This window comes from Syngnathoides biaculeatus, chromosome 15 (assembly GCF_019802595.1).
Source record: "Syngnathoides biaculeatus isolate LvHL_M chromosome 15, ASM1980259v1, whole genome shotgun sequence".
Lineage (NCBI taxonomy): Eukaryota > Metazoa > Chordata > Actinopteri > Syngnathiformes > Syngnathidae > Syngnathoides > Syngnathoides biaculeatus.
The window spans coordinates 2,077,476-2,105,097 of NC_084654.1; the positions used below are offsets into that span (position 1 = coordinate 2,077,476).

The 27,622-nt window shown below is 44.3% G+C and overlaps 1 protein-coding gene across 1 annotated transcript in view; it reads left to right on the forward strand.

Moving 5' to 3' along the window:
- enpep (glutamyl aminopeptidase) overlaps positions 1-26,058 on the forward strand; it is a 44,449-nt gene extending 18,391 nt beyond the window's left edge. The window contains exons 12-20 of the mRNA XM_061843735.1: positions 6,595-6,731; positions 8,356-8,411; positions 8,494-8,644; positions 9,036-9,109; positions 9,259-9,363; positions 9,497-9,670; positions 14,265-14,405; positions 22,024-22,105; positions 25,585-26,058. Coding sequence (XP_061699719.1) covers positions 6,595-6,731; positions 8,356-8,411; positions 8,494-8,644; positions 9,036-9,109; positions 9,259-9,363; positions 9,497-9,670; positions 14,265-14,405; positions 22,024-22,105; positions 25,585-25,731 — 1,067 coding nt within the window. The 3' untranslated portion in view covers positions 25,732-26,058. The remainder of the gene's footprint in view (positions 1-6,594; positions 6,732-8,355; positions 8,412-8,493; positions 8,645-9,035; positions 9,110-9,258; positions 9,364-9,496; positions 9,671-14,264; positions 14,406-22,023; positions 22,106-25,584) is intronic.
- The last annotated feature ends 1,564 nt before the right edge of the window (positions 26,059-27,622 follow it).

Sequence of the window (27,622 nt, forward strand, 5' to 3'; positions counted from 1 at the left end):
ATTGAATTACAACATATGAAGTTGTGATAGGTGTTATGTATTGAAGTATTGAATTTTCACTGATGGTGTAGTGGTATACCTGACTTTGGTGCAGCCAGTGTGGTATCGATTCTCGCTCAGTGATGGTGTTGATACGTGTCCGGCAACTGACTGGCAACAGTAGTCCACCTTTCACCTGAAATCAGATGGGATAGGCTCCAGCACTCCTGCAACCCTTGTGAGGATAAGTGGCTTGGAGAATGGATGGATTTATGATATTGAACTTGTATATGAATTCAGCATAGCCAAAACAAGGGTACAGAAGACAAGGGACCATATCACATGAGTCATACATACAAGTACAACTACCATGGAAATACATATGTGTATGGTGGGAGTGGTAAGTGAGGAGAATGTGGAAGGGGTGCATCAAGAAGGGAAACCAAAGTCCCATAGAGTAAGTAAAAAGAAAGCAATGACCACTTTTCATGAGTTGGGTTGCAATGGGGGTTGCAATGGGAGTTGCAATGGGACAGGCAAAAAGAGCACATGGGTGGAGTTTCTGGGTCACAGGTTCCCTGTTCTAGAGTCATGGGCCTCCACCACGAACTGGAAGGATGGGACAGTATGAGAGCATTGGTGAAAATGGATTTGAGTTTTCCAAATGCTTGGGAGGGTGCGGGGGGTTCACTGAAAGGGGAAACTGGTGGATATGAAGCTGGTGAGGGGGATTGTGACCTTGCCTTAGTTATGGATGAATTGACTGTAGAATTTGAAAAATCCAAGGAAGTGTTGCAGTGCTTTCTGGTGAGTGGCAATGGGGCCGTCAGAGATGGGTTTGTGGCATTGAGTCCTCTGGAGTTGATACACGGGTGGTGACTGGTGTCTTTTTTCTATCCAAAGAAAAACCTGTCCCTGAGATGAAAAGTGTCATATGAGTCCTGCAGCCAGGGAGTCTTGGATGAAATCCTCCATAGCTTTTTATTCTCCAGACTGCTAACCACGACGTTCACAGATCGCGGTGAGCCTGGTCTTTGTATCAGAGGGGGCAAGAGGAAATGAAATTACCTGATAGACCACAATACATGCACAGCTGCTGAAAGAGATGACTCTGACATTCCTGTGGGTGCAACGGTGAGTAACGAAAGTACAGTGGACCGAACAGGAGGCGGGTGAGCAACTGAGGTCATGGTGTTCCAAGTGGGAGGGTTAGACAGATAGAAAGTGCAATGATATTAAATTCTAGAAGGAACCAGATGAAGTAGTTCTGAGCATCCTGCAGAGAGAGAGAGTTGTGATTGGTGAAGATTGGAATGTACTGTACATGCTAGCGAAGGAAAAAGGGGCAACGACGAAGTGATGGGTAAGTACGGCATCCAGGAAAGGAACTTTTTGGGTCAGATGGTGGTGGACTTTGCAAAAAGGATGGAAATGGCAGTTGTGAACACATTTTCCTAGAAGAGGCAGGAACATAGGGTGACCTAAAAGAGCCGAGGCAGAAGCACGCAGCTGGATTGCATTTTGTGCAGACGATGTAATTTGAAGGAGGTTACTGACTGTCAGGTAGTGGTAGGGGTCAGTGTAGTTCGACATCATAGGATGGTGGTGTGTAGCATGACTCTAGGGAGGAAGATTAAGAAGACAAAGGTTGAGCAGAGAACCACGTGGTGGAAGCTGAGAAAGGAAGAATTTTGTGCAGCCTTTTGGAAAGAGGCGAGACAGGCTCTCAATGGATAGGAGGAGCTCACAAAAGACTGGACCACTACAACCAAGGTGATCAGAGAGACAGGCAGGTAAGTACTTGGTGTGTCTTCTGGTAGGAAAGGAGAGAAGGAGACTTGGTGGTGGAATCCAAAAATACAGGTAGGCATACAAAGAAAGAGGTTAGCGAAGACGTGGGACACTGAAAGGACTGAAGAGAGGTGAAAGGAATACATTGTGATGTGACATGGGGCAAAGGTAGAGGTGGCGACGGCTAAAAGTGAGGCATATGACAACATATACACCAGGTTGAACACAAAAGAAGAAGAAAAGGCTCTTGACAGGTTGGCCGGACAGAGGGAAAGAGATGGGAAAGATGTGCACTAGGTAAGGCTGATTAAGGATCGTGATGGAAATGTGGTGACTGGTGCTAGTAGTGTGCTAAATAGATGGAACGAATACTTTGAGAAGTTGATGAATGAAGAATATGAGAGAAGGAAGAGTAGAAGAGGCAAGTGTGAAGGACAAGGAAGTGGCAATGATTAGGAAGGGGGAAGTTAGAAAGGCACTAAAGAGGATGAAAAATGGAAAGGCAGTTTGTCCTGATGACATACTGGTGGAGGCATCGAAGCAATTTGGAGAGCTGGGTGTGGAGTTGTTGACCGACTTATTCAATAGAATACTAGCGGGCAAGAAGATCCCTGAAGAATGGAGGAAAAGTGTGGTGGATCCCATTTTTAAGAACAAAGGTGATTTGCAGAGCTCTGAAAACTATAGAGGAATAAAGTTGATAAGTCACACAATGAAGTTATGGGAAAGATTAGTGGGCGCTAGACTCAGGACAGAAGTATGTGCGAGCAACAGTATGATTTCATGGCAAGTAAGAGTACCACAGATGCATTATTTGCCTTGAGGATACTAGTGGATAAATGAAAAAGGTCAGAAGGAGCTACATTGTGTCTTTGTGGATGTAGAGAAAGCCTATGACAGAGTACCAACAGAGGAAGTGAGGTAATGCATGCCTAGGTCTGCTGTGGCAGGGAAATATGTGAGAATGGTACAGGACATGTATGAGGGCAGCAGAATAGTGGTGAGGTGTGCCGTAGGTGTGGCAGAGTAATTTAAGGTGGAGGTGGGAATGCATCAGGGATCAGCTATGAGCCCTAAAGGAATATAAGAGTTTGAGCTTAAAGTAGTTCATTAGATGTTGCTGCATCCTGTGTATGAAAGTGTGAGACTGTAAAGTGCTGAGCGTGTGACTGGTGGAACGAAACAGGGTATGTGGTGCAAGAATGGAATGTTTTAGAACAGACGGTGCTAACTGCAAGGAGGATGCGGAGACGAGAGGACTCAGAGGCAGTTGGTGGAAAAACTACTGTCAGGAAACCACCACCAGGAGGAGCCAGCACGCGAGTCTGCAGGGGAGGAGTTGGGCCAACATCCGGCGGACCAAAGGAGACCAATGAGAGAGCGCCAAGGATAACTGCAGGAGACACAGAACCAATAGTGAATTAGTAGATTGTACTTTAAAAATTGTTCTGGGAAACTCGGATGTAGAGTACGTCGGCTGCAGGGAACAGAGACGTACAGGGTTGTAATGAGAGGGACCCAAGACCCAGGTGTTTGTTGAAGGAATAAATCCACTCATGTGTGAAAATGCCGGCTTCCTGATACCTTTCTATTGCAGAACGAGCGCGCATATTGTTGGATGAGTGGCAGTTGGGTAAGGTCACAAATTGGAGTCAGATTACTAACTTAAGTTTATGATGATTTAGAAATAAATTTCCAACAGCCCCTTCCTGTTTGATGTGGTAAATGGATAGGCTGACAAAAAAGGTTAGAGTGGAATCCTCTTGGACCACGATGTTTGCAGATGATATTGTGATTTGCAGTGAAAGCAGGGAGCAGGTGGAGGAACAATTAGAAAGATGGAGGCATGCACTGGAAAGGAGAAGAATGAAGATTAGTCAAAGTAAAACAGAATATATGTACGTGAATGAGAACTGTGGAGGGGCAAGTGTGAGGCTACAGGGAGAAGAGATAGCTAGGGTGGGTTCAACAATCCATAGCAATGCTGGGTGTGGTAAGGAAGTGACAAAACGGATCCAAGCAGAGTGGAACAGTTGGCGGAAGGTGTCTGGTGTGTTTATGTGACAGAAGAGTGTCTGTTAGGATGAAGGGCAAAGTTCATTAAACTGTGATGGGGTCAGTTATGATCTACTGATTAGAGACGGTGCTATTGAAGAAACAACGGGAAGTAGATCTGGAGGTGGCAGAAATTAAGATGTTGAGGTTCTCTCTTGGAGTGAGCAGGTTGGAAAGGATTATAAATGATCTTATTGAAGGGAGAGCCAAAGGTTGGTGTTTTGGAGACAAGATTCAAGAGATCAGACGTCAATGGTTTGGAGATGTCCAGAGGCGAGAGAGGGAGTATATTGGTAAAAGGGTGCTGAGGATGGAGTTGCCAGACAGAAGAGTGAGAGGAAGACCAAAGAGAAGGTTGATTGATGTTGTGAGGGAATACTTGAGGACAGTTGGTGTTAGAGAGGAAAATGCAGGAATTAGGCTTAGATGGAAAAGAGAACATGCTGTGGCAACCCCGAATGGGACAAGCCGAAAGGAAAAGAAGAAGGTGAGTGTGAGGAAGCAATAGGTGTTTTTTTTTTTTTTTTCCCCTGAGATGTCCATAGTTTGACGTAAAAAGAATTGAATTAATGGAGTACCGGGGAGGAGGTGTGGTATAAGGAACTGGGCCATTTAGCTGCTTTGCAGTTGAGGAGATTAGTGACATCCTACTTTGGATTGTTTGGTAGGATAACTGTATGTTTGAAGATTGAAATCTAGTGTGCAGTTGAGAAGAAATTAAATTAGCACCTGCAGTTCTTTGTGAGGGAAGCCAAGTGGCTCAGAGACTGCGGATTCAGAATGGGTACTTACTGGGAATTGAAAGGATTGCATTTTTTGGAGAGAGGAGGGAAACCTGTTGCAAAAGGGAGTGCAGCCTTTCAGTGATTTCTTCCAATGTCATGTCCTGATGTGCCCAACTTACAGGGTGAGTGGCAGGCAGGAATGACGTGGATCAAGAAAACATGGTAAAACACTGAACGAAGAGAGACACGGGAGTCATAAATGAAACCAGAAATAGAGTGGTTTACGTGAGGCATGTGTGCTATGTAACTACTTGACGAAGCTGCAATACTTTGTAAAGGATTTCCAGGAACAGGCAGGGTTGTATACACATGGCAATGAGGGCTAATTAGTAACAGATATGTGGCTTGAGGAAGATGCTGAATGACAGGGGAGAGGAGAGAGAGTGGATGAGAGGCCGCAGGCTCCAATATAAGATACTGCAGCCAAAGACATGACATTGTGAAGTGATAGCTTCTTGTCAATTGAGGGGAGGACTTGAATTTGGGCATCGGGTGGGCTGAGTTGCAAATTTTCTGTGGTACTCAACAAGTTAGCTTTCAGACTTTTTAAAGGATTGCTGCGGTCATCATGTTGGAAACTGCTCCCTTGTATGTAAAAATGATCAAAAGATCCATTGATTAAATCTTCAAGTGCCTACATGATGATAGCTTCGCATCAGCAGGCACTGGAAAAATGTAATTAATAATAATCCAACCCGGAATAGAAGAAAAAAAATAGATGAGCAAGAAATTGAATCTCGGGGTTGTTAATCTGATTTAGCAGCAAACTGCAAACATTTTGACGGGTAAATCTCGCTGTCTCCTGCAGTGCCAATCTGACATTCCAATTCTTTTTGCAAATGAGTGGTTTGCATCTTATGGTATGGCCTGCGGACGGCACGGTCGAAAAGCTGCAGAGTATTGGCCTCACAGTTCTGAGGACCAGGGTTCAAATCTCAGCCCCGCATATGTGGAGTTTGAACGTACTTCCTGTGCCTGCGTGGGTTTTCTCCGGGTACTCTGGTTTCCTGCCACATCCCAAAAACATGCATTAATTGTTCACTCTAAATTTCCCCTAAGTGTGATTGTGACCAAAACTGCTGTCTGTCTTCATATGCCCTGTGATTGGCTAGCAATCAGTTCAGGGTATACCCTGCCTCCTGCCCGATGACAGCTGGGATTGGCTCCAGCAATCCCACGACCCTTGTGGGGCTAACCATTTCAGAAAATGGATGAATGGATAAAATGGTATGGCTTCTGTATTATTACTCTCAAAGTTTCCTGGAACATTGAAGGTTAGCAGTGATGTCACTGACTTTTGCCTTTGCGTGTTTCTTCACAGTTCTCAAGTTTCTATCGCCAACAACTGTTGATGTCCTCGGATGAATTGTTTATCTGTTGCTCACTACACCAGTAGTTTCTTTCTTTTTCAGGATACTCCAAATTGTTTTATTGGCTATGTCTACTATTTGTGCAAATGCTTTGATCGATTTTCACATTTCTCTCAGATTCAACATTGTGTTCTTTTCTCTCATAGACAGCTCTTTGTCTTCGTTTGCTTAAAGGAAGACTCTCCCCCAAATTATTATTATTATAAAGAATGGGAGCACACATTAAAAGTTAGATGAGGTTTCAGTGTTTCTTTTATTTTACCCACAGATTTCCAATTATCCAGCTCCGAATGGATAATTTTGGCGCGAGTTTCGTAAATCTGAAAAAAATGCCTATGTCTCGTTTTGAAAACAAACTCTTCGTATGTAAATACAATGAAATAAAAGCTGGATTCTGAACTTATTTCTCATATTAATCTTTTGATCTGAAACCTCTTCAGTTTACAACAAAAAAAAGGAATTGATCTCGCTGTTCCAATACTTTTGGATATACGCATTCAAATGAATGTATTCATTTATTTATATTAAATTAACAATACATTTTAGGGAGCAAATTTCAAAATTAATCCTTCCTGGCCAATCTAAAGTTGAGCTTTTGTTTCACTGTTTTTCAGAGCATGTTCTAAGTGACTACTCACTTTCAGTGGACGGTCTGCTGAAGATCAACAATGATCACATTGGATTCTACCGAGTCAACCATGATGACCAAATATGGAATGCGATTTGCCAACAGCTTCAAAAAGACTACTTGGTAGATTCAAATCATTCATTTGAATATGCATCTTCTGATATTTCTGTATCGTATGTATATTTCTATATATATGTATATATAGGGTGGCACGGTGGTTCAGTTAGTAAAGCGTAGGTCTCACAGTTCTGAGGTCCCGGGTTCAATCCCGGACCCACCTCTGTGTTTCCTTCGGGCACTCCGGTTTCCTCCCACATTCCAGAAACATACAACATTAATTGGACATGCGAAATTGCCCTGAGGTATGATTGTGAGTCCGTCTGTTTGTCTCAATGTGTCCTGCAATTGGCTGGCAACCAGTTCAGGGTCTCCCCCGCCTCCTGCCAGTTGATAGCTGGGATAGGCTCCAGCACTCCCCGCGACCCTTGTGATGATAAGCGGTGAAGAAAATGGATGAATGGATGTATAATCCACAACGGCTCACTCACAAACACATTTGGTGGTGAGCTGATGGTGTAGCAGTATGTTTCTCTGATGAAGGTACTGGCACTGTGGGTTCAGCTCCCTCTCAGTGTGTGAATGCGAGTGTGAATGGTTGTCTGTGTCAAAAAAATGCCCTGCAACCGACAGGTGACCAGTCCAGGGTGGAGTCACCTTTTAACCCAAAGTCAGCTGCAATAGGCTCCAGCAACTCGTGACCCTCAACAGTATAAACGGTATTGTAAATGGATGGATTTGATAGTTGTTGGTGGGGCAACAACTCACATAATTTGCTTAGAGTATAGGTAATCCAGAAATAAATGTTCCATAATGTCCCTTTTTAAATTATACATAAAATAATATCCATCCATTTTCTTAGCCGCTTATCCTCACAGGGGTCGCAATAGTGCTGGAGCCAATCCCAGCTGTCAACTGGCAGGAGGTGGGGTAGACCCTGAACTGCTTTCCAGCCAATCACAGGGCACATAGAGACAAAGAGTCGCACTCACAATCACACCTAGGGGGAATTTAGAGTGTCCAATTAATGTTGCATGTTTTTAGAATGTGGGAGGAAACAGTAGAGCCCAGAGAAACCCCATGCAGCACAGGGAGAACATGCAAACTCCACACAGGCGGGTCCGGGATTGAACCCGGGTCCTCAGAACTGTGAGGCCAACGCTTTCCAGCTGTGTCACCATGCCGCCACATACAATAATAGTTACATTCATATATGTAGATGGACACAGATTCTGTAGCACGACTTAAAATCTCAAGGACAGATTTACAAAAGTTTCCTCTTGTTAAAATTGACTGCAATCATTCTGTGGTGCGGGGATTCTTATATTTTGGTTGCCTCCTTTTTCTGCATTATATGATCAAATATTAGAAACGTGTCTAAATATCATGTTCTGTTTTAGTCGACGGCAACTTACAATCACAATAATACACACATTGTTAAATGAATACCTCTCTAACAGTTATCAGTCAAAACATAGCATTATTTTGATAATATTAACCTTTCTACTGAGCATTTATGTTGGCATTCTACATCAGTAAATAGTGGGAAAGAAAACTGATAAATGCAGTCATTTGAAAATGAAAACCCTTCAAGCAATTTGTCAACATTGATAGTTAAATGCTCAGTCTTGTCTCAGTGCTGTGACTGCAGAATTCTTTGTAACTTTTCTTCATTTTCTTTCTTATGCAGGAGTTTGATGCAGCTGACCGCACAAGCTATATTGACGATGTATTTGCGCTAGCAAGGTAAAGTGCAGGACAAAATTAAACACTACAAATGAAATCTTAATGACCAGTGTATAGTAAAATTTTTATTTTCATTGTTCAGGGCAGACATCATTGACTATGGCCATGCCTTAAACCTTACCATGTATCTTAAAAATGAGCCTGACTACATTGTATGGGAGCGTGTCGCCTCCTCTATTGCTTATGTTGGGGACATGCTGTCAGGCAATACTGCTCTCTACCCAAAGTTTCAGGTGACTCAACAGATTAAAAGTATTTAAAATGCAGTATCAGTTTAACTGTCATCAGGAAAGCCTATATTAATAGCATTCCCTGCTAAAAAAAAATTTCTATAGACATTTCTAAAGAATTTCTAAAGAAATATAGAACTTTAGGACCTAAGTCCTATAGAATTTCAATAGAAATTCTATTGTTCTGTAGAAATTCTATAGAAAGTCACAGCCAAAGTTCAATAGAACAAGTTTTTCTGTACAAATTATATAGAATTCTATAGATTTCTATAGAATTTCTGTAGAAATTTTTTAGCAGGATCAACAAATCTAATGTTGATTTGGCACTGGACATAGCGGTCATAGGCAAATCTAGTACCATCCTGAACTGCTTGTCTGTTTTTGTCCCCCCTAGAAACTGTTCCGTGATCATGTGAAAGTAATTTCATCTGAACTTGGATGGGATGATGTTGGAACACAGACACAGAGGTTTGGCAAGCCTAGCCTGATGAAATGTTTATTTTGCATTTTGCATTGTATTCCTTAGTAACATGATGAGTAACGAAAGTTATCACTCGGATGTTACCAAGAGTGGCACTTTATGATTCTGTCCAGTTATTGGAGGCTTTTTCTATCAGGTTACTACGTGAGACTGTGCTCAGCATTGCTTGTCAAATGGGAGATCAAACTACATTGAATGAAGCATCACACATTTTTGATCAATGGATTAACGGAACTATCAGGTTTGTAAAAACCAACTACAAAGTAACAAGGCTAACTCGCACTTTTTGATGTAATGATAATTCTTTTAAGCTTGATTCTCTGCCAGTGGATCAATAAAAAGCGATAGTTACAACAATTAATTTTCTTTTCCAGCAATATCGCAGTTAACCTGAGGTTGTTAGTTTATCGTTATGGCATGAAAAACTCGGGCACTGAAGCAAAGTGGAACATCATGTTAAAGAGGTACAAGAACACCTTCTTGGCTCAGGAGAAAGACAAGTTGCTGTATGGCTTGGCATCTGTCCAGGATGTAAATCTTCTTTGGAGGTAATTGAAAAAAAAATCATCATTAAAATTTTTGACTCATCGATCAAATTTAGAAAATTTCTCAACCGACTCTTGTATCTACATCATTGCATTATAACTAAGTACTGTGAAGAAAATAAGTATTTGAACAACCTGCTATATTGCAAGTTCTCCCACTTAGAAATCATGGAGGGGTCTGAAATTTTCATCGTAGGTGCATGTCCACTGTGAGAGAGATAATCTAAAAAGAAAAATCCGGAAATCACAATGTATGATTTTTATTAATGATTTATTTCTGTGAGTTGCAAATAAGTATTTAAACACCTGTCCATCAGCTAGAATTCTGACCCTCAAAGACCTGTTAGTCCACATTTAAAAGTCCACCTCCACTCCATGTATTATCCTGAATAAATGCACCTGTGTGAGGTCGTTCGCTGCATAAAGACACCTGTCCACCCCACACAGTCAGTAAGACTCAAACTTGAAACACGGCCAAGACCAAAGAGCTGTCCAAAGACACCAGAGACAAAATTGTACAAGTCCACATGGCTGGAAAGGGCTACGGAGAAATTGCTAAGCAGCTTGGTGAAAAAAGGTCCACTGTTGGAGCAATCATTAGAAAATGGAAGAAGCTAAACATGACGGTCAATCTCAATCGGGGTGGAGCCACATGCATGACATCACCTCATGGGGTCTCAATGATGCATCCAAATTTCAGACCCCTCCATGATTTCTAAGTGGGATAACTTGCAATATAGCAGGGTGTTCAAATACTTCACTGTAACAACTTCTGTATGAAAATTATGATTCACATTTACCTTCACGATAAGCTTCCCTGACAATTTACCAGCTAGTCAACTAAATATACAAAGATTAGTTGCACAGACATGCAACTATGATATAGATTCATTGAAAATTAATTATGATTATCATTATTTTTTAACTTTGACAAGAAATACCTGTATGTACTTTTCCAACCAAGTGGTTTTCTGTTGTCTGTAGTTACAGAACTTTCGAGCACATTGGCTTGCCTTCCAACCTCTATACTCTGTCTTATTACTGTCATTATAAGTTTTAACTAAGATTAGCCAAAATAAAACACAATACATGTGCGTGAATAAGAGGGGTGGCGAGGGAAGAGTGAGGCTCCATGGAGAAGAGATAGAGAGGGTGGATGACTTCAAATACTTGGGATCAACAATCCAGAGCAATGGTGAGTGTGTAAGGAAGTGAAGAAATGGGTCCATGTAGGTAGGAACAGCTGGCGGAAGGTGTCTGGTGTGTTATGTGACAGAAAATTCTAGGATGAAGGGCATCCATCCATCCATCCATTCATTTTCTACCGCTTCTCCGGGTCAGGTCGCGGGGGATTTAGCTTCAGCAGGATACCCAGTCTTCCCTTTCCCCGGCCACTTCTTCCAGCTCTTCTGGAGGAATCCCAAGGTGTTCCCAGGGAAGCCGAGCGATAAAGTCTCTCCAGCGTGTCCTGGGTCTTCCCTGGGGTCTCTTTCCGGTGGGACATGCCCGGAACACTTCAACAGGGAGCTGTCCGGGAGGCATCCGGTACAAATACCCCAGCCACCTCATCTGGCTCCTCTCAATGCAGAAGAGCAGTGGCTCAACACTGAGAGCCTCCCGGATGACCGAGCTTCTCTCCCTATGTCTAAGGAAGAGCCCGGACACCCTGCGGAGGAAACTCATTTTGGCCGCTTGTATCCGGGATGTTGTTCCTTCGGTCTTGACCCACACCTCATGCCCATAGGTGAGGGTAGGAAAGTAGATCAACTGGTAAATTGAGAGCTTCGGCTTTCGGCTTAACTCTCTCTTCACCACAACAGACCCATACAAAGTCCACATCATTCCAGACGCTGCCCCAATCCGTCTGTCGATCTCCCGCTCCATTCTTCACTAACTTGTGAACAAGACCCCAAGGTACTTGAACGCTTCCACGAGGGGCAGGATCTAATCCCTGACCCAGAGAGGGCACGACACCCTTTTCCAACTGAGGACCATGGTCTCTGATTTGGAGGTTCTGATTCTCATCCCGGCCACTTCACACTCGGTTGCAAACCTCTCCATTGAGAGTTGGCGACCACGGCTTGTTGAAACCAACAGAACCACATCATCTGCAAAGAGCAGAGATGCGATGGTGAGGCCACCAAATCGGACACCCTCTACGCCTTGGCTGCGCCTAGAAATTCTGTCCATAAAAGTTGTGAACAAAAGCAGTGACAACGGGCAGCCTTGGCGAAGTCCAACTATCACTGGAAACGAGTCTGACTTATTGTCGGCAATGTGGGCCAAACTCTGATGGCGGTCGTACAGGGACCGAACAGTCCATATCAGGGAGCTCGATACTCCATACTCCCAAAGATCCCCCCACAGGATTTCCCAAGGGACACGGTCCAAAGCCTTCTCCAAGTCCACAAAACAACAGGAGATGTGTTGGGCGAACTCCTGTGCACCCTCGAGGATCCTGACGAGGGTGTAGAGCTGGTCCACTGTTCCACGGCCAGGACAAAAACCACATTGCTCCTACTGAATCTGAGATTTGACTTCCCCGACGGATCCTTCTCTCCAGCTGGCTGAAAAGGCTGAGAAGTGTGATCCCCTATAGTTGGAACACACCCTCCGGTCCACCTTCTTGAAAAGGGGGACCACCACCCCAGTCTGCCAATCCAGAGGCACTGTCCCCGATGTCCACTCGATGTTGCAGAGGCGTGTCAACCAGGACAGCCCCACAACATCCAGAACCTTGAGGAACTCTGGGCGAATCTCATCCACCCCCAGGGCCCTGCCACCAAGGAGCTTTTTGACCACCTCAGTGACCTCAACCTCAGAGATAGAAGATCCCGCCTCAGAGAACCCAGACTCAGCTTCCTCGTGGAAGGAGTGTTGGTGGAATTGAGGAGGTCATCCTCACTATACATAGTGTTGACGGTGCACTGCTTGCCCCTCCTGAGACGCCGGACGGTGGACCAGAATTTCCTCGAAACCATCCTGAAGTTGTTCTCCATGGCCTCACCGAACTCATCCCACGCCCGGGTTTTTGCCTCAGTGACCAACAAAGCTGCATTCCACTTGGCCGGCCAGTGCCTATCAGCTGCCTCAGGAGTCCCGCAGGCTAAAAATGCCCGATAGAACTCCTTCTTCAGCTTGACAACATGCCTCACTGTTGGTGTCCACCAACGTGTTCTGGGGTTGCCGCTACACAGGTACTGACCACCTTACAACTACAGCAATAGGCCGCTTCAGCAATAGAGGTGCGTAACATTGTCCACTCGGATTCAATGTCTCCCACCTCCCCTCGAACATGAGCAAAGTTCTTTCGGAGGTGGGAGTTGAAATTCCTTCTGACAGAGGAATCTGACAGCTGTTCCAAGGAGACCCTCACAATACATTTGGGCCTGTCACGTCGGATCTGCATCTTCCCCCACCATCGGAGCCAACTCACCTCCAGGTGGTCATCAGTTGAGAGCTCCGCCCCTCTCTTCACTCGAGTGTCCAAGACATGCAGTCGCAGGTCTGATGACATGACTACAAAGTCGATCATTGAACTGCGGCCTAGCATGTCCTGGTCCCAGGTGCACACATGTGGACACCCCCATCCCTAAACATGGTGTTCGTTGGACAATCCGTGATGAGCACAGAAGTCCAATAACAGGACACCACTCGGGTTCTGATCGTGGGGGTTGTTCCTCCCAATCACGCCCTTCCAGGTCTCACTGTCATTGCTCACGTGACCATTGAAGTCCCACAGCAGAATGATGGAGTCCACAGAGGGAGTCCTCTCCAGTACTCCCTCTAAGGACTCCAAAAAGGGTGGGTACTGCTCTTGGTGCATAGGCACAAATGACAGTCAGGACCCATCCCCCTCTGAAGGCAGAGGGAGGCTACCCTCTCATCAACTGGGGAAACCCCAACATACAGGCCCAGAGCCGGGGGGCAAAGAGTTTACCCACACCTGCTCGGCGTCTCTCACCATGGGACACTCGAGAATGGAACAGAATCCAACCCCTCTCAAGAGGAGTGGTACCAGAGCACAAGCAGTGCGTAGAGACAAGTCTGACTATATCCAGTCAGAACTTCTCGACCTCACACACCAACTCGGGCTCCTTCCCTGCCAAAGAGATGACATTCCACGTCCCTAGAGCTAGTTTCTGAAGCGGGGGATCGGATCGCCAAGGTAATTTGGCTACCACCCAGCTCACATTTCACCCAAACCCTTTTGGCCCCTATCACAGTTTGAGGGGGGAACAGTGTCACCCTTTCGGGCTGTGCCCGGCTGAGCTTCCATGAGTGCAGGCCCAGCCACTAGCCACTCGCCTTCGAGCCCTACCTCCAGGCCTGGCTCCAGAAGGGGATCCCGGTGACCCGTGGCCGGTCAAGATCCAATTTTTGTATTTGTCATCGGGATTTTAGAGTCGTATTTTGTCTGGTCACTCAGCTAGGACCTTATTGACATGGGTGACCCTACCAGGGGCATGAAACCCCAGACAACTTAACTCCTAGGATCATCAGGACACACAAACCCCTTCAGAACTGAAAAACAAATTTGGTAATTGAATGTATATAATTAAGATCAAATGCTAAAGAAATTTACTTTGACAAACAGGCTCCTCGATGCAGCTAAAGATATGAATGTGGTGAGAAGCCAGGATCTGTTCACTTTGGTGAGATATGTGTCCTTTAACCCGATGGGTCAAACCATGGCCTGGGACTGGACCACACTCAACTGGGAATACCTGGTTAACAGGTCAGTGGTACAAAACTGCCATCCATTCATCCAAGTGGAACCTTGGAGTTCACATATAATTCATTCTTGTGAAGTGTGTTTAAAGTCCAGTGTGTTCAACCTACAAAAAAATTTCAAAAGTTCTCCCACTTAGAAATCATGGTGGGGTCTGAAATTTTCATTGTAGTTGCATGTCCGCTGTAAGAGAGAGAATTTAAAAAGGGAAATCTAGAAATCACAATGTATTATTTGTGTGATACAGCTCCAAATAAGTATTTGAACAGCTGTCTATCAGCTAGAATTCTGACCCTCAAAAACCTGTTTGTCCACCTTTATAAGTCCACCTCCACTCCATGTGTTATTCTGAATCAGATGCACCTGTGTGAGGTCGTTAACTGCATAAAGACATCTGTCCACCCCATACAATCAGTAAGACTCAAACTTGAAACACGGCCAAGACGAAAGAGCTGTCCAAAGACACCAGAGACAAAATTGTACAACTCTACACAGCTGGAAAGGACTATAGGGAAATTGCCAAGCAGCTTGGTGAAAAAACGTCCACTGTTGGAGCAATCATTGGAAAATGGAAGAAGCGAAACATGATGGTCAATCTCAATCGGAGTGGATATCACTTCATGGGGTCTCAATGATCCTTAGAAAGGTGAGGAATCAACCCAGGACTACACGAGAGCACTTGGTCAATGACCTGTAAAGAGCTCGGACCACCGTTTCCAAGGTGACTGTTGGTAATACACTAAGACGTCATGGTTTGAAATCATGCTTTACACGGAGGTTCCCCTTCCTAAACCAGCAAATGTCAAGGCCCATCTTAAGTTCGCTAATGACCATTTGGATGATACAGAGGAGTCACGGGAGAAAGTTTTGTGGTTAGATGAGACTAAAATGGAACTTTTTGGTCATAATTCCACTCACCGTGTTTGGAGGAGGATGAATGATGAGTTCCATCCCAAGAACACCATCCATACTGCGAAGCATGGGGGTGGAAGCATCATGCATTGGGGGTGATTTTCTGCACGTGGGACAGGACGACTGCACTGTATTAAGGAGAAGACGACCGTGGTCATATATTGTAAGATTTTGGGGAACAACCTCTTTCCCTCAGTCAGAGCACTGAAGACGGGTCGTGGCTGCATCTTTCAACATGACAATGACCCAAAGCACACAGCCAGAAAAACCAAGGAGTGGCTGCGTAAGAAGTATATCGAAGTTCCGGCATGGCCTAGCCAGGCTCCAGACCTAAACCCAATCGAAAATCTTTGGAGTGAGCTGAAACCCCTTGTTTCTCAGCGACAGCCAAGAAACCTGCCTGATCTAGAGAAGATCTGTGTGGAGAAGTGATCAAAAATCTCTTCTGCAGTGTGTGCAAACCTGGTGAACAAATACAGGAAATGTTTGACCTCTGTAATTACAAACAAAGGTGACTGTACCAAATGTTAACATTGGTTTTCTCAGGTGTTCAAATACTTATATGCAGCTGTATCACACAAATGAATCGTTAAAAAAAATCATATATTGCGATTTCTGGATATTTCTTTTTAGATTGTCTCTCTTACCATGGACATGCACCTACGATGAAAATTTCAGACCCCTCCATGATTTCGATTTTGAGGTGGGAGAACTTGCAATATAGCAGGGTGTTCAGATACTTATTTTCTTCACTGTAATTTAGCAAAAAAAGGATGTGTAGGAAAGCAGAAGGCAAGTGGCGAAAAACAAAACTCCAAATTGACTATGACCTCTACAGACAGTGTCTTTGTAATTTTAACCAAGAGTTAGTCAGAAAACATCTGTAGAGAAAACTGTTCAGCAGTTGAAACCATCAACAAGCTCTCTCGACTCAATACCATCTCAAAACTATTGTGAAGTCAGTGCTAGCTTATTTGCAGCAAATAATCAATTGCTAACTTCAGCCTGCCGAGTTTTCCAAAGCTCTTAAAGTAGCTGCTGTTAAGCCACTTCTATAAAAAACAGAGCAATGGACGATTCCATGTTCGCAAGCTATAGACCCATCTCAAATCTACTGTTCATCGCCAAGATTCTTGAGAACGTTAACTTAAATCAACTCAGCAATTTCTTGAATTTAAATGGACTTTTTGACAAATTTTAATCAAGCTTCCGAACTCAAAGTACAGAATCTGCTCTTATCAAAGTGCTAAATGATATTAGGTTGAATACTGACTCAGGAAAGGTGTCAGTTTTGGTCTTGTTGGATCTCAGTGCGGCTTTTGATACGGTAGATCACAATATACTGCCGAACAGTTTAGAAATGTGGGTAGGACTAAATGGAACGGTCCTTAAATGGTTGGGGACAAACCTGAAGGAAAGGAGCTACTTTGTCACCATTGGAAGTGCTCAATCTCAACAAATGGCAATGATTTATGGGGTCCCTCAAAGGCCTGTTCTTGGACCACTCCTGTTCAGCCTGTATATATTACCCTCATGTCAAATTCTTCAAAATTGAGGTATTGTGCAACAGTCTAAAGCAGATTAACTGGAAGAGCCAACATTTTCTTCAACTAAATCACAACAAAACTGGGACAATTGTTTTTGGCAGTAAAGAAAATCGAAACACCTGGACTCTCTATCTTTAAAAACCAAAGACCAAGTCTGAAACCTTGTTGTTCTGATTTATTCTAACCTGATTTTCAACAATCATATCAAATCAATCAAAAAAACTGCCTTCTACCATCTGAAGAACATATCTTGAGTGAAGGTTTGTATATGTCAAGCAGACCAGGAAAAGTTCACCCATGCTTTTATCTCAAGTAGACTTGACTACTGTAAAGGTCTTCTCACTGGACTCCCCAAAAGAGCATTACACAGCTGCAGCTCATTCAGAATGTTTCAGCTCACGTTCTGACCAAGACAAAGCAGTCAGAGCATACAACGCCAATCCTAAAGTTCTTGCACTGGATTTTAGTCACCTTTAGAATAGATTTTAAAGTTCTGTTACTGGTCTATAAATCACTAGCCTAAATACATGAAAGAAATGCTTACGGAATACAAACCCAGTAGAGCTCTGAGAACGACTGACTCAGGTCAAATAGTGGAAAACAGAGTCCAAAGCAAATTTGATGAAGTAGTATTTAGCTATTATGCTGCACACAAATGGAATAAATTGCCAAAAGAGGTAAGGTCACCCCCAAGTATGAATTTTTTAAATCCAGGTTGAAAACTTTTCTTTTTTTCATGCTTTTTAGAGTATATCCACTTTTTAATCATATTAGTTACACTGTAAGTGTTTTTGTCTATTTTTTAATTTATATTTTGTCATTTTTATTGTTTTTATCTAAATGTTAGATTAAATGTTTCATCTCTTACCAAAATTGCATGTCTACTGGATCATGGATCGAGATGGAAATAATTGTGTTGTTCACCAGAACCTGCTTCTTTTCGACTTCCAAAAAAAAAAAATTATATATATATATTCTTCTTTTCATTTCGGCTTGTCCCGTTAGGGGTCGCCACAGTGTCATCTTTTTCCATCTAATCTCGTGCATTTTCCTCTCTAACACCCACTGTCCTCATGTCCTCCTTCACAACATCCATCAACCTTTCCTTTCATCTTCCTTTCGCTCTTTTGCCTGGCAAATCCATCCTCAGCACCCTTCTACCAATATACTCACTCTCTCGCCTCTGAACATGTCCAAACCATCTGCAAGTCTGCTCTCTCCAACCTTGTCTCCAAAACATCCAACTTTGGCTGTCCCTCTAATGAGCTCGTTTCTAATCCTATCCAACCTGTTCACTCCAAGCAAGAACCTTGGCATCTTCATCTCTGCCACCTCGAGTTCTGCTTTCTGTTGTTTCTTCAGTGCCCCCATCTCTAATTCGTACATCATGGCCAGGCTCACCACTGTTTTATAAACTTTGGCCTTCATCCTTGTGGAGACTCTGTTACATAGAACACCAGCATCTGCCAGCTGTTCCACCCCGCTTGAATAGGTTTCTTCACTTCCTTACTACACTCTCCATTGCTCTGTATTGTTTACCCAAAGCATTTGAAGTCGTCTACCCTCGCTAACTCTTCTCCCTGGAGCTTCACTCTCCTCCGCCTCTCACATTCATGCACATATATTCTGTTTTACTTCGGCTAATATTCATTCCTCTCCTTTACTCTTTTTAGGCATGAAACCATACTGTTGCTCGCAGATACTTACTCCTGTCCTGAGTCTCGCCTCCACTATTCTTTTCCATAACTTCCTTGAATGGCTCATCATCTTTATTCCTCTATATTTTCCACAGCTCTGAACACCGCCTTTTGTTCTTAAAATGGGGACGATCACACTTTTCCTCAATTCTTCTGGCATCTTCTCTTCCGCTATTATTCTATTGAATTAGATGGTCAAAAACTCCACAGCCACCTCACCAAACTGCTTCCAAATGTCCAACTGCCAGAGTAAAATTCCTTGTGTATTTTTACACACTTGGCCAATAAAGCTGATTCTGATTTTCAAATGCTTTTAATCATTGAAAGCACATTGAGTTACCTCTCATATGAAATGCGCTATACAAATGAATTTCCTTTGCTTTGCACCAAAACACAATGTCCCTTGTCGAGATCAGAAGCATGCCATTCATAGTATTCAGAGTGTTAATGGTGCTCTGCTTCCCCCTCCTAAGATGCTGAATGGTGAACCAGAATTTCTTCTAACCCATCCAAAAGTCATCCTCCATGGCCTCAAAGAACTCCTCCCACAGCCGGGTTTTAGCGTCGGTAACCACCAAAGCTTTCCCAGCTGGTACCCATCAGCTGCCTCTGGAGTCCCACAGGCCAAAAAGGCGTGATGGGACTTTTTCTTCGGCTTGACAGCATCTCTCCACCAACGGGTTCGGGGATTTCCGCCATGGCAGGCACCATCTAAGTTCCAGACGCCGCTCTGCTCAGATGCCACTGCAATAGAGCATGGTCCACTCAATGTACCCTATCTCCCCTGAGATTTGAGTGAAGGGCTGCTGGAGGTGGGAGTTGAAACTCATTCTGACAGGGGATTCTGCCAGACTTTCCCAGCAGATTCTCAAAACACATTTGAGGTGACCGGTTAGAATAGCATCTTGCCCTCCCATCACAGCCAACACACCACCAGGTGGTGATCAGTGGACAGCTCTGTCCCTCACTTCACCCAGGTGTCCAAGACATACGGCCGCATGTCCAATGACAGGACCACAAATTGAATTATCAAGGGGTGACCTAGGATATTCTTGTGCTAAATGCACGTATGGACATCCTTATGCTTTAACATGGTGTTTGTTATGGACAATCCATGTTGAGCACAGAAGGCCAGTAACAGAACATTTCGGGTTCTGATTGGCAGGGGGGATTTCTCCCAATTACACCTTTCCAGATCTCACTGTCATTATCATCCCAGCAGAATGATAGAGTTCCAAGGGGGTTACACCCTCCAAGGACACCAAAAAGCATGGGTACTCTAAAGTGTTGCTTGGTGCATAGGCACAAACAGTCAGGACACATTCCCCACCTAAAGGTGGAAGGAATCTTCCCTCTCGTACACCGGGGAGAAACCTAGCGTACAGGCGCTGAGCCAGGGGCAATAAGTAGTATAACCAGAGCTCCCCAGTGCCTCTCAACATGGGCAACTCAGAGTGGAAAAAAAGTCCAACCTCTCTCAAGAGGACTGGTAGCAGAGCCCAAGCCATGTGAGGATGAGCTCGACTATATCTGATCATAAATTTCTCAACCTCACACATCAGCTTGGGCTCCTTCCTTGTCAGAGAGGTGGCATTCCATGTCCTTAGTGCCAGTTTCTGTAACCAGGAATCAGATAGCCAGGGTCCCCACCTTTGGTCACCAACCATCTCACACAACACCTGATGCTTATGGCCTCTGCTATAGGTGGTGAGCCGATGGGAAAGTAGACCCACACTACCCTTTTGGGCTGTGCCCAGGCGGGCCCATGGGTGGGGTTCCTGGCCACCAAGTGCTCTCTTTAGAGCGCCATCTCCAGGCCTGGCTCCAAAGGAGGGCCCTCGTGACCCACTATTTTTCACTTTTCTCAGGTGGTTCTGGTCCCAATTAACTGCAAAAAAGAGGGATTACTGTATATTTTACAGTATATCTTTCACACTATCATCATGGCGAATCCGAGAAGAAAAGTGTATGAGCAGCCTTCAAGTTGAAAGCCATTGATCAGTATATCCAAGAGGGAAATCAGGCTGCTGAACAGAAGCTTGGCGTTAATCAATCGATGATGAAGCATTTTAGACTGCACCGTGAGGCACTGATGCAGTGCCAAAAGAGCACAAAGGCATTCAGAGGTCATAAGAGCAGATGGCTCGAACTTGATGCCATGCAGATCCGACTGAAAGCTAAAATAATCACCAGTAAAATGTATCTTGAAGGTTTTCAAGGTGGAACGTTCTGGTGTTTTTGTTTCATGAGCTGAAAGGTTTTGTGCATCAGGGGGTTTACGAATGTTTGCCAACAACTCCTGCCCGACAATGAAGAAAAAGTTGCAAATTTCCAGAAATTCATTGCAGCAAAGCCAGTCTAGGATCCCATTGGACGAGACATCATAAATACCATATGGATGAAGTGCCTTTAACTTTTGACTTGCCTCTAACTTGAAATGTTAACAAGACTGGCGTGTCATCCATTATGGTGAAAACAACTGGACATGAGAGAACGCAGTTTAAGTGTTTTGAGCTCCACGACTTTCGGATAAAAGCTTCCACCAATGGGGATTTTTACGCAGCTCACTATGCCCAAACATAAACTCCGAAAAGGCATGGTCATTAACCTGAACAAAAAAGGGTGGATGATGGAAAGATTAATGAGTGAATGGCCGATGGAGTGTTCCAGTGAGCAGCCAGAAGGATTTTTTTCACTGCAAAAAAAGTACTGCTTGTTTTGGACAGTATGAGGGCCCAGGTTCTGCAAAAATGCCCATCAAGAAATCAAACTACATTGCAGCTGTGATTCTCTGAGGTACATCAAAGTCCTTGCAGCCACTAGACATCAGCGTGATTCATGCTTTTAAAGCGGCATTCCGAGGCGAGTGTGAGGCTTGGAGGAATTGTTGCGAGAAATCTTTTACAAAAACTGGTTGCATGCAAAGATAATCCTTCTCTGAGTTCTGCCAGTAGGTTTTCGTATATATCTTTGGGCTATGATCCAGTGTGACTCATGTATGGAGGAAAAAAAAAACTCAGCAGAGTGGGTGCGGCTTATTAACCAGTGGACGTTGTGGTCCGGAAAATATGGCAAATAACTGGCATGCAGCATGTATTAAATCTTTAATGGCTAATGATCAAAGAGTATGAAACAACAACAAACCACACGACCACTGCAATTTCTCTGAACTCACAGAGTAAGACTTCCCTATGCAGCCAAGAAAGTGTTGATAACGATGACATTCACTGCACCATAAAAAGAGTTTCGGCAATATACTCATTTGCAGTCATCCTTTTCCATTGAAAGGTGCTGTTCCAAGCAAGAAGTCAATGATTATGTGATGACGCCTTACATTTTATACCACAGCACAGAATACACTGCAATACAGTAAACCCTTTTAATCAGACAATGACCTGTGTCCACATGAGTGGTGCTTTGATCTTCCTGTATTCTGTTGATTATTGATCAATTATTTTTCTTTTACAGATACACCATCAATGATCGTAACCTTGGTCGTCTTTTGACTCAAATCTCATCCACCTACAATACAGAGCTACAACTGTGGAAGGTTTGTCTGTCCAACCTAATGCACAATGTTCCTCAGTGTTGTTTCTGTAAGTGTAGCAAAGAAATATCGCAACTGTGCTTTTAGTCAGACAGTTGATCGTTGCTTTTTCTTTTTTTTAAAAAAAACTTTGGGCTTTATCAAACTCACCACCTGTGAAAGGGGGCCACAATGGTAGGGTGCAATGTGAGCTGGGTGGTGGCCAAAATGACCTTGGCGATCCATTCCCCGGCTACGAAAACGAGCTCTAGGGACATGGAATGTCAGCTCTGGCAGGGAAGGAGCCCGAGTTGGTGCATGAGTTCGAGAAGTTCCGACTGGATATTGTCAGACTCGCCTTTATGCACCGCTTGGGCTCTGATACCAGTCCTCTTGAGTGGGTTTAGACTCTTTTCCACTATCGAGTTGCCCAAGGTGAGAGGCGCCAAGCAGGTGTGGCTATACTTATTGCCCCCTGGCTTGCAGCCAGTACGTTAGAGTTTACCCCAGTGGATGAGAGAGTAGCCTCCATTCGCTTTCAAGTAAGGGGATGGGTCCTGACTGTTGTTTGTGCCTATGCACCAAAAACAGTTCAGGGTACCCACCCTTTTTGGAGTCCTTAGAGGGAGTGCTGGAAAGTGCTCCCTCTGGGGACTCCATCATTCTGCTGAGGGACATCAATGTCTATGTGGGCAATGACAGTCAGACCTGGAAGGGCATGATTGGGAGGAACGACACCCCCGATCTGAACCCGAGTTGTGTTCTGTTACTGGACTTCTGTGCTCTTGACAGATTGTCCAGAACAAACACTATGTTCAGGTATAAGGGTTTCCACATGTGCATTTGGCACCGGACACCCTATGTCTCAGTTCGATGATCGACTTTGTGGTCATGTCATCGGATTTGCAACAGCATGTCTTGGACACTCGGGCGAAGAGAGGGGTGGAACTGTCAACTGATCACCACATGGTAATGAGTTGGCTATGATTGTGGGGGAAGATGCCGGTCCGATGTGGCAGGCCCAAACGTATTGTGAGGGTCTGCTTGGAACTGCTGGCAGATTCCCCCATCAGAAAGTATTTCAACTCCAATCTCCGAAAGACTGGCTGGGGACATTGAGTCAGAGTGGATGATGTTCTCCGCCTTCATTCCTGAAGCGGCTAAATGGAGCTGTTGGCCGTAAGATGGTCGGTGCTTGTCATGGCGGCAATCCTCGAACACGTTGGTGCACACCAACACTGAGGTATGCTGTCAAGCTGAAGGAGTCATATCGGGGATTTTTGGCCTGTAGGACTCCCGAGGCAGCTGATCGGTACAGGCTGTTGTGCTCCAGGCATCCTGCCAAGGCTGGGCATGGCCAGCCAATAAGGCGGCACACACCCGCACCTTGTTTCGGCTGATTACGCCCGGTACTTATAGGACCCGGTGACGACTGGTCCTCCACCAGATTGTTGAGGTTCATGCCCCGTTCGAGCACCCCCGTATCTCTGATCGTATTCCTGTGTGTACCGACATCTGCCTGTTCTCCAACCGACCCCGTAAACCTGACTCCCTTGATACTCCTCCCTGCTTTGATCGTTCTCCCGTGCACCGACTCCTGTCTGCCCGCTGACCTGCTCTCTATGCCCGATGTCCCAACAACCGCCGCTGCACCTGACTGCATGCCCGATCCCTGACCATTGAGTAATAAACTTTTTCCCGAATTACCTCTGCGTCTCCGTGTACTCCTACATTTGAGTCCTACCTCCGTTCCGATAGGTCAAAACACCGGCTGGCCAAGCAGAATGCAGCTTTGGTGGTTACGGAGCCAAAACCCACGCGTGGGAGGAGTTCGGTGAGGCCATGGAGAATGACTTCAAGATGGCTTTGAGGAAATTCTGGTCTGCTGTCCGGTGTCTTAAAAAGGGGAAAGACTGCACCGTCAAACCTATGTATAGTGAAGATGGGGCACTGCTGATCTCAATTCGGGAAGTTGTGAGTCAAAGGGGAAGATACTTCGAAGACCTCCTCATTTCTACTGACAAGCCTTCCCTTGAGGAAGCAGAGTATGGGTTCTCTGAGGCGGGCTCTTCTATCTCTGGGGTTGAGGTCTTCGACATGGTTAAAAAGCTCCTTGATGGCCGAGCCCCAGGGGTGAATGAGATTTGCTCGGAGTTCCTAAAGAGTCTGGATGTTGTAGGGCTGTCCTGGTTGACACACCTCTGCAACATCGCAAAGCAAACTTATGCAACCAAACGCTGTTGAAACACACCCCACTTTATCTCTGAAGCCCCCAACCACCTTACTACCCGGACGGCTCACAAGGGACGCATTCCAAAGCCACATTTCCTCCCAGTGGAAGCACTGCGCAGCCACCAGTACATATTGTGAGAAAACGCTCACCACCAGCGAAGAGCTTTGTGAATCCTGTTGGTGACGCCAAGTGCATTTTCCCCTTGAGTCCGGATAGCAAATGGAGGAAGCACTCTTAGAGACTGACGTTTGGGCTAATAGTTCTTTTGAGAAGTGTCAGAGCTGTGAGCAACCTGTCCAGTCATCTTGTTATCTTCGTCAAACCCAGCAAAGAAGTCCTTTCCTTGTTCGTTTGTCCACTTCTTAAAATATTCACCCTGCTCCCATGAGCATGAACAGGAGACTCCATTCTCCCCTTTCCTGCCAGGGACTTTCCTCCTCCTGCCTTCCTGGCCCCGGGACATCTTGGGGCCTTGCATACTTGGGTGCAATAAAGGAATGGGTCCAGATTTGGAACCAGAATCCCTTGTGATAACCCCAGGTGGTCACCCGTGAGGTAATTCCTTTGAAGTAGATTTACTCAGGGAGTTTGTTCATCTTACTTTCTAAGCTCAGCCTTCATTCTCCTCATTAAAGTTTTTATCGTATATAATGCCAAAATACACTACAATACGTGGAATGCAGTTCCATGCACTGAACAAACCCATGTGTACTGTGCATCCGCAAAGTTGGAATCAGTACCTGTACCATTCTTTGTGCCTGCCTCCCATACTGAAATCCCTGCACTCCCCAAAATGTGTGCTAAGTTATTAAATCTGTTAGACCCAATTCCACTTTCAAGATCATTGTGTTATAACTGACATCCCGTGGGCAAACCGGGCATACTTACAGTATATTGAAACAATCACCTGTACAGTCCAGCCCCAGTCTCTCCAACAGAACAAGTCCAGTAACCTTTTTTAACCATGAAATACTCCTCTTTTGTCGATTGTCCGTGCAATACATGTATCCAGTGCTGTACATCAGGCTTTTCAGGAAATTACACTCATGATATATCTGAACAGGACTCAAAAATAACGTCATCAAATACTGTATAATATGTTTGGATTTGTAAGATGGATATCTGACAGCGTAGCAGTTATCTTCTAAAACACCTATTCAAAGTCTCATTTTGACACAGAAACATTGGCGGATTTTTTACCAAAATATGCATTGTCTGGTGGTTAACAAGGGGATGATGTTTCATGTGATGCTGTGTGCTGCTTTTACAGATGGAGCACTTCTTCAGACTGACTCCGATTGCTGGTGCTGGTGAGATGCCAAGGCAGCAGGCACTGGAGAGAGTCAGAAATAACATCAAATGGATCCAGAAAAATGAGAACGAGATCAGAGTGTGGCTCCAGAGCAATATTGCCTAACACAGTAACATATTTCTGAGAAGTCTGAATATTTTCTGTATGAAAATTAACATACCCAGAAAAATCCAGAAGACTTCAACTCATTTAGAATATAAACGATTGAATTCAGATGATTTTTGTTTAGATTTGACCCTTGTTACAACAGTTTTAACAGATATCAGAAAAGACACACTTTCTTGATTCTCAGACTTTCTATCCAGTAATGCTTAAAGGTCTGAGGACCGAGATTTTTTGTTTTCTTGATTACTCCTTTTGCCAACCACATCTGCCATTCTGAAGTGATTATAGTGCAGATATACAGCAGTTTAATCAATAAATATGATGCAGAATGGGCCTTCTGCTTTTTGCATCCAGCGCCTTTGTTTCTTTCTGACTTGGTCACACCAGCCAAACATCCTGTTCATTTGGCGTTATGTGCTTTCCCATCCTTGTATACTGTTGTATGAATTTGCGATGCCACAATGGTTTATTGTGTGGTATTTGTTTGTAAAAATGGTTCAAACTGTGGCAAGAATTATTTTTTGGGGGAGGGCTTTCCAAGTGAAAAAGAAATCCGTGAACAGGGGATGGGGAAAGTCAATCGACAGGGGAAGACGTGGTCAGCTATGGGTGCCGAGTAAGCATTCCCTTTGCTGATCACTTTTTATCAGTGTGTTTTGACAAAGCCATAGAAGAAAACATTGGATATGGAGTATTCCCAACCATGTGGCAATCCCATGTATTTTTTTACTCCACCATATTGGAGAACAAACACTGCCAAGGCATCAACATGGCATGTTCTAAAACTACATCTGTGTCCCGCCATAGTTAGGCAAATAGGTTTTCTCTTGATGATAAGACCCTGTATAATGCAAAACTTGCAGTTATTAGTTGTATAATTCCTTGTGAGATTGACAAAAAATCATTTGTAAAAAAATCCTGAGGTTTTTCCTGACGTGTGATATGCACACATAGTAAACTACTACCTCGTATTTTCACCCAACCCAGGTTTTACACCAGAGCAGATGAAAGCTTTCAACGGTATAGATGCACCCAACCAATTTAAAAGTGGACGGGCCTGGAATGTGATAGTTATGTATCCACCAAATACCACAAATACTACATTACATTACAGCAAAGTTGTGTTTCATCAAGTACTGGATGTGTACAATTTGTACACAGTGATCTAAGCTCTGAAGATCTACATAATGTATGCAGATATCAGGACTATTATAGCCGATTAATATTCTAAGTTGGCACTAAATTTGTTTACATGTTAGAATCAAGCGGCACAGTGGCACAGCTGTAAAGCTTTGGCCTCACAGTTCTGAGGTCCAGGCTTCAATCCCAGACACGCCTGTCTGGAATTAGCATATCTTTCCTTGCCTGCGGTTTGTTTTCTCCAGGCACTCCGGTTTCCTCCCACATCCCAAAATCATGCAACATTAACTGGAGATTCTAAATTGTCCCTCGATGTGATTGTAAGTGCGACTGTTGTCTGTCTCTGTGTGCCCTCCGACTGGCGGACAACCAGTTCAGGGTGTACCCTGCATCCTGCCCATTGACAGTTGGGATGGGCTCCAGCACTCCCGTGACCCTTGTCAGGATAAACGGCTAAGAAAATGGATGGATGTCATCACTGGCTCTTGAGTAAATACTACAGACTTACTAGAGCTCGTGCACCTACATCATCAAATCACGTCAATGACCGCAAGTGTCAGTCAAATGAACCATTCTTCAATGCTCAGACGATTGGAGACGATGCGAAAATACGTCTTACAGCAGTTTTGTCCGATGCAGTTAAACATTTAGAAGGTGATAATAAACGAAGGTACATGGAAAAATGAGAAACACTTGGCATTGAGGACCCATATTTAATGCCGAAGTCGATGTTTTCGCCGATAAGAAATTG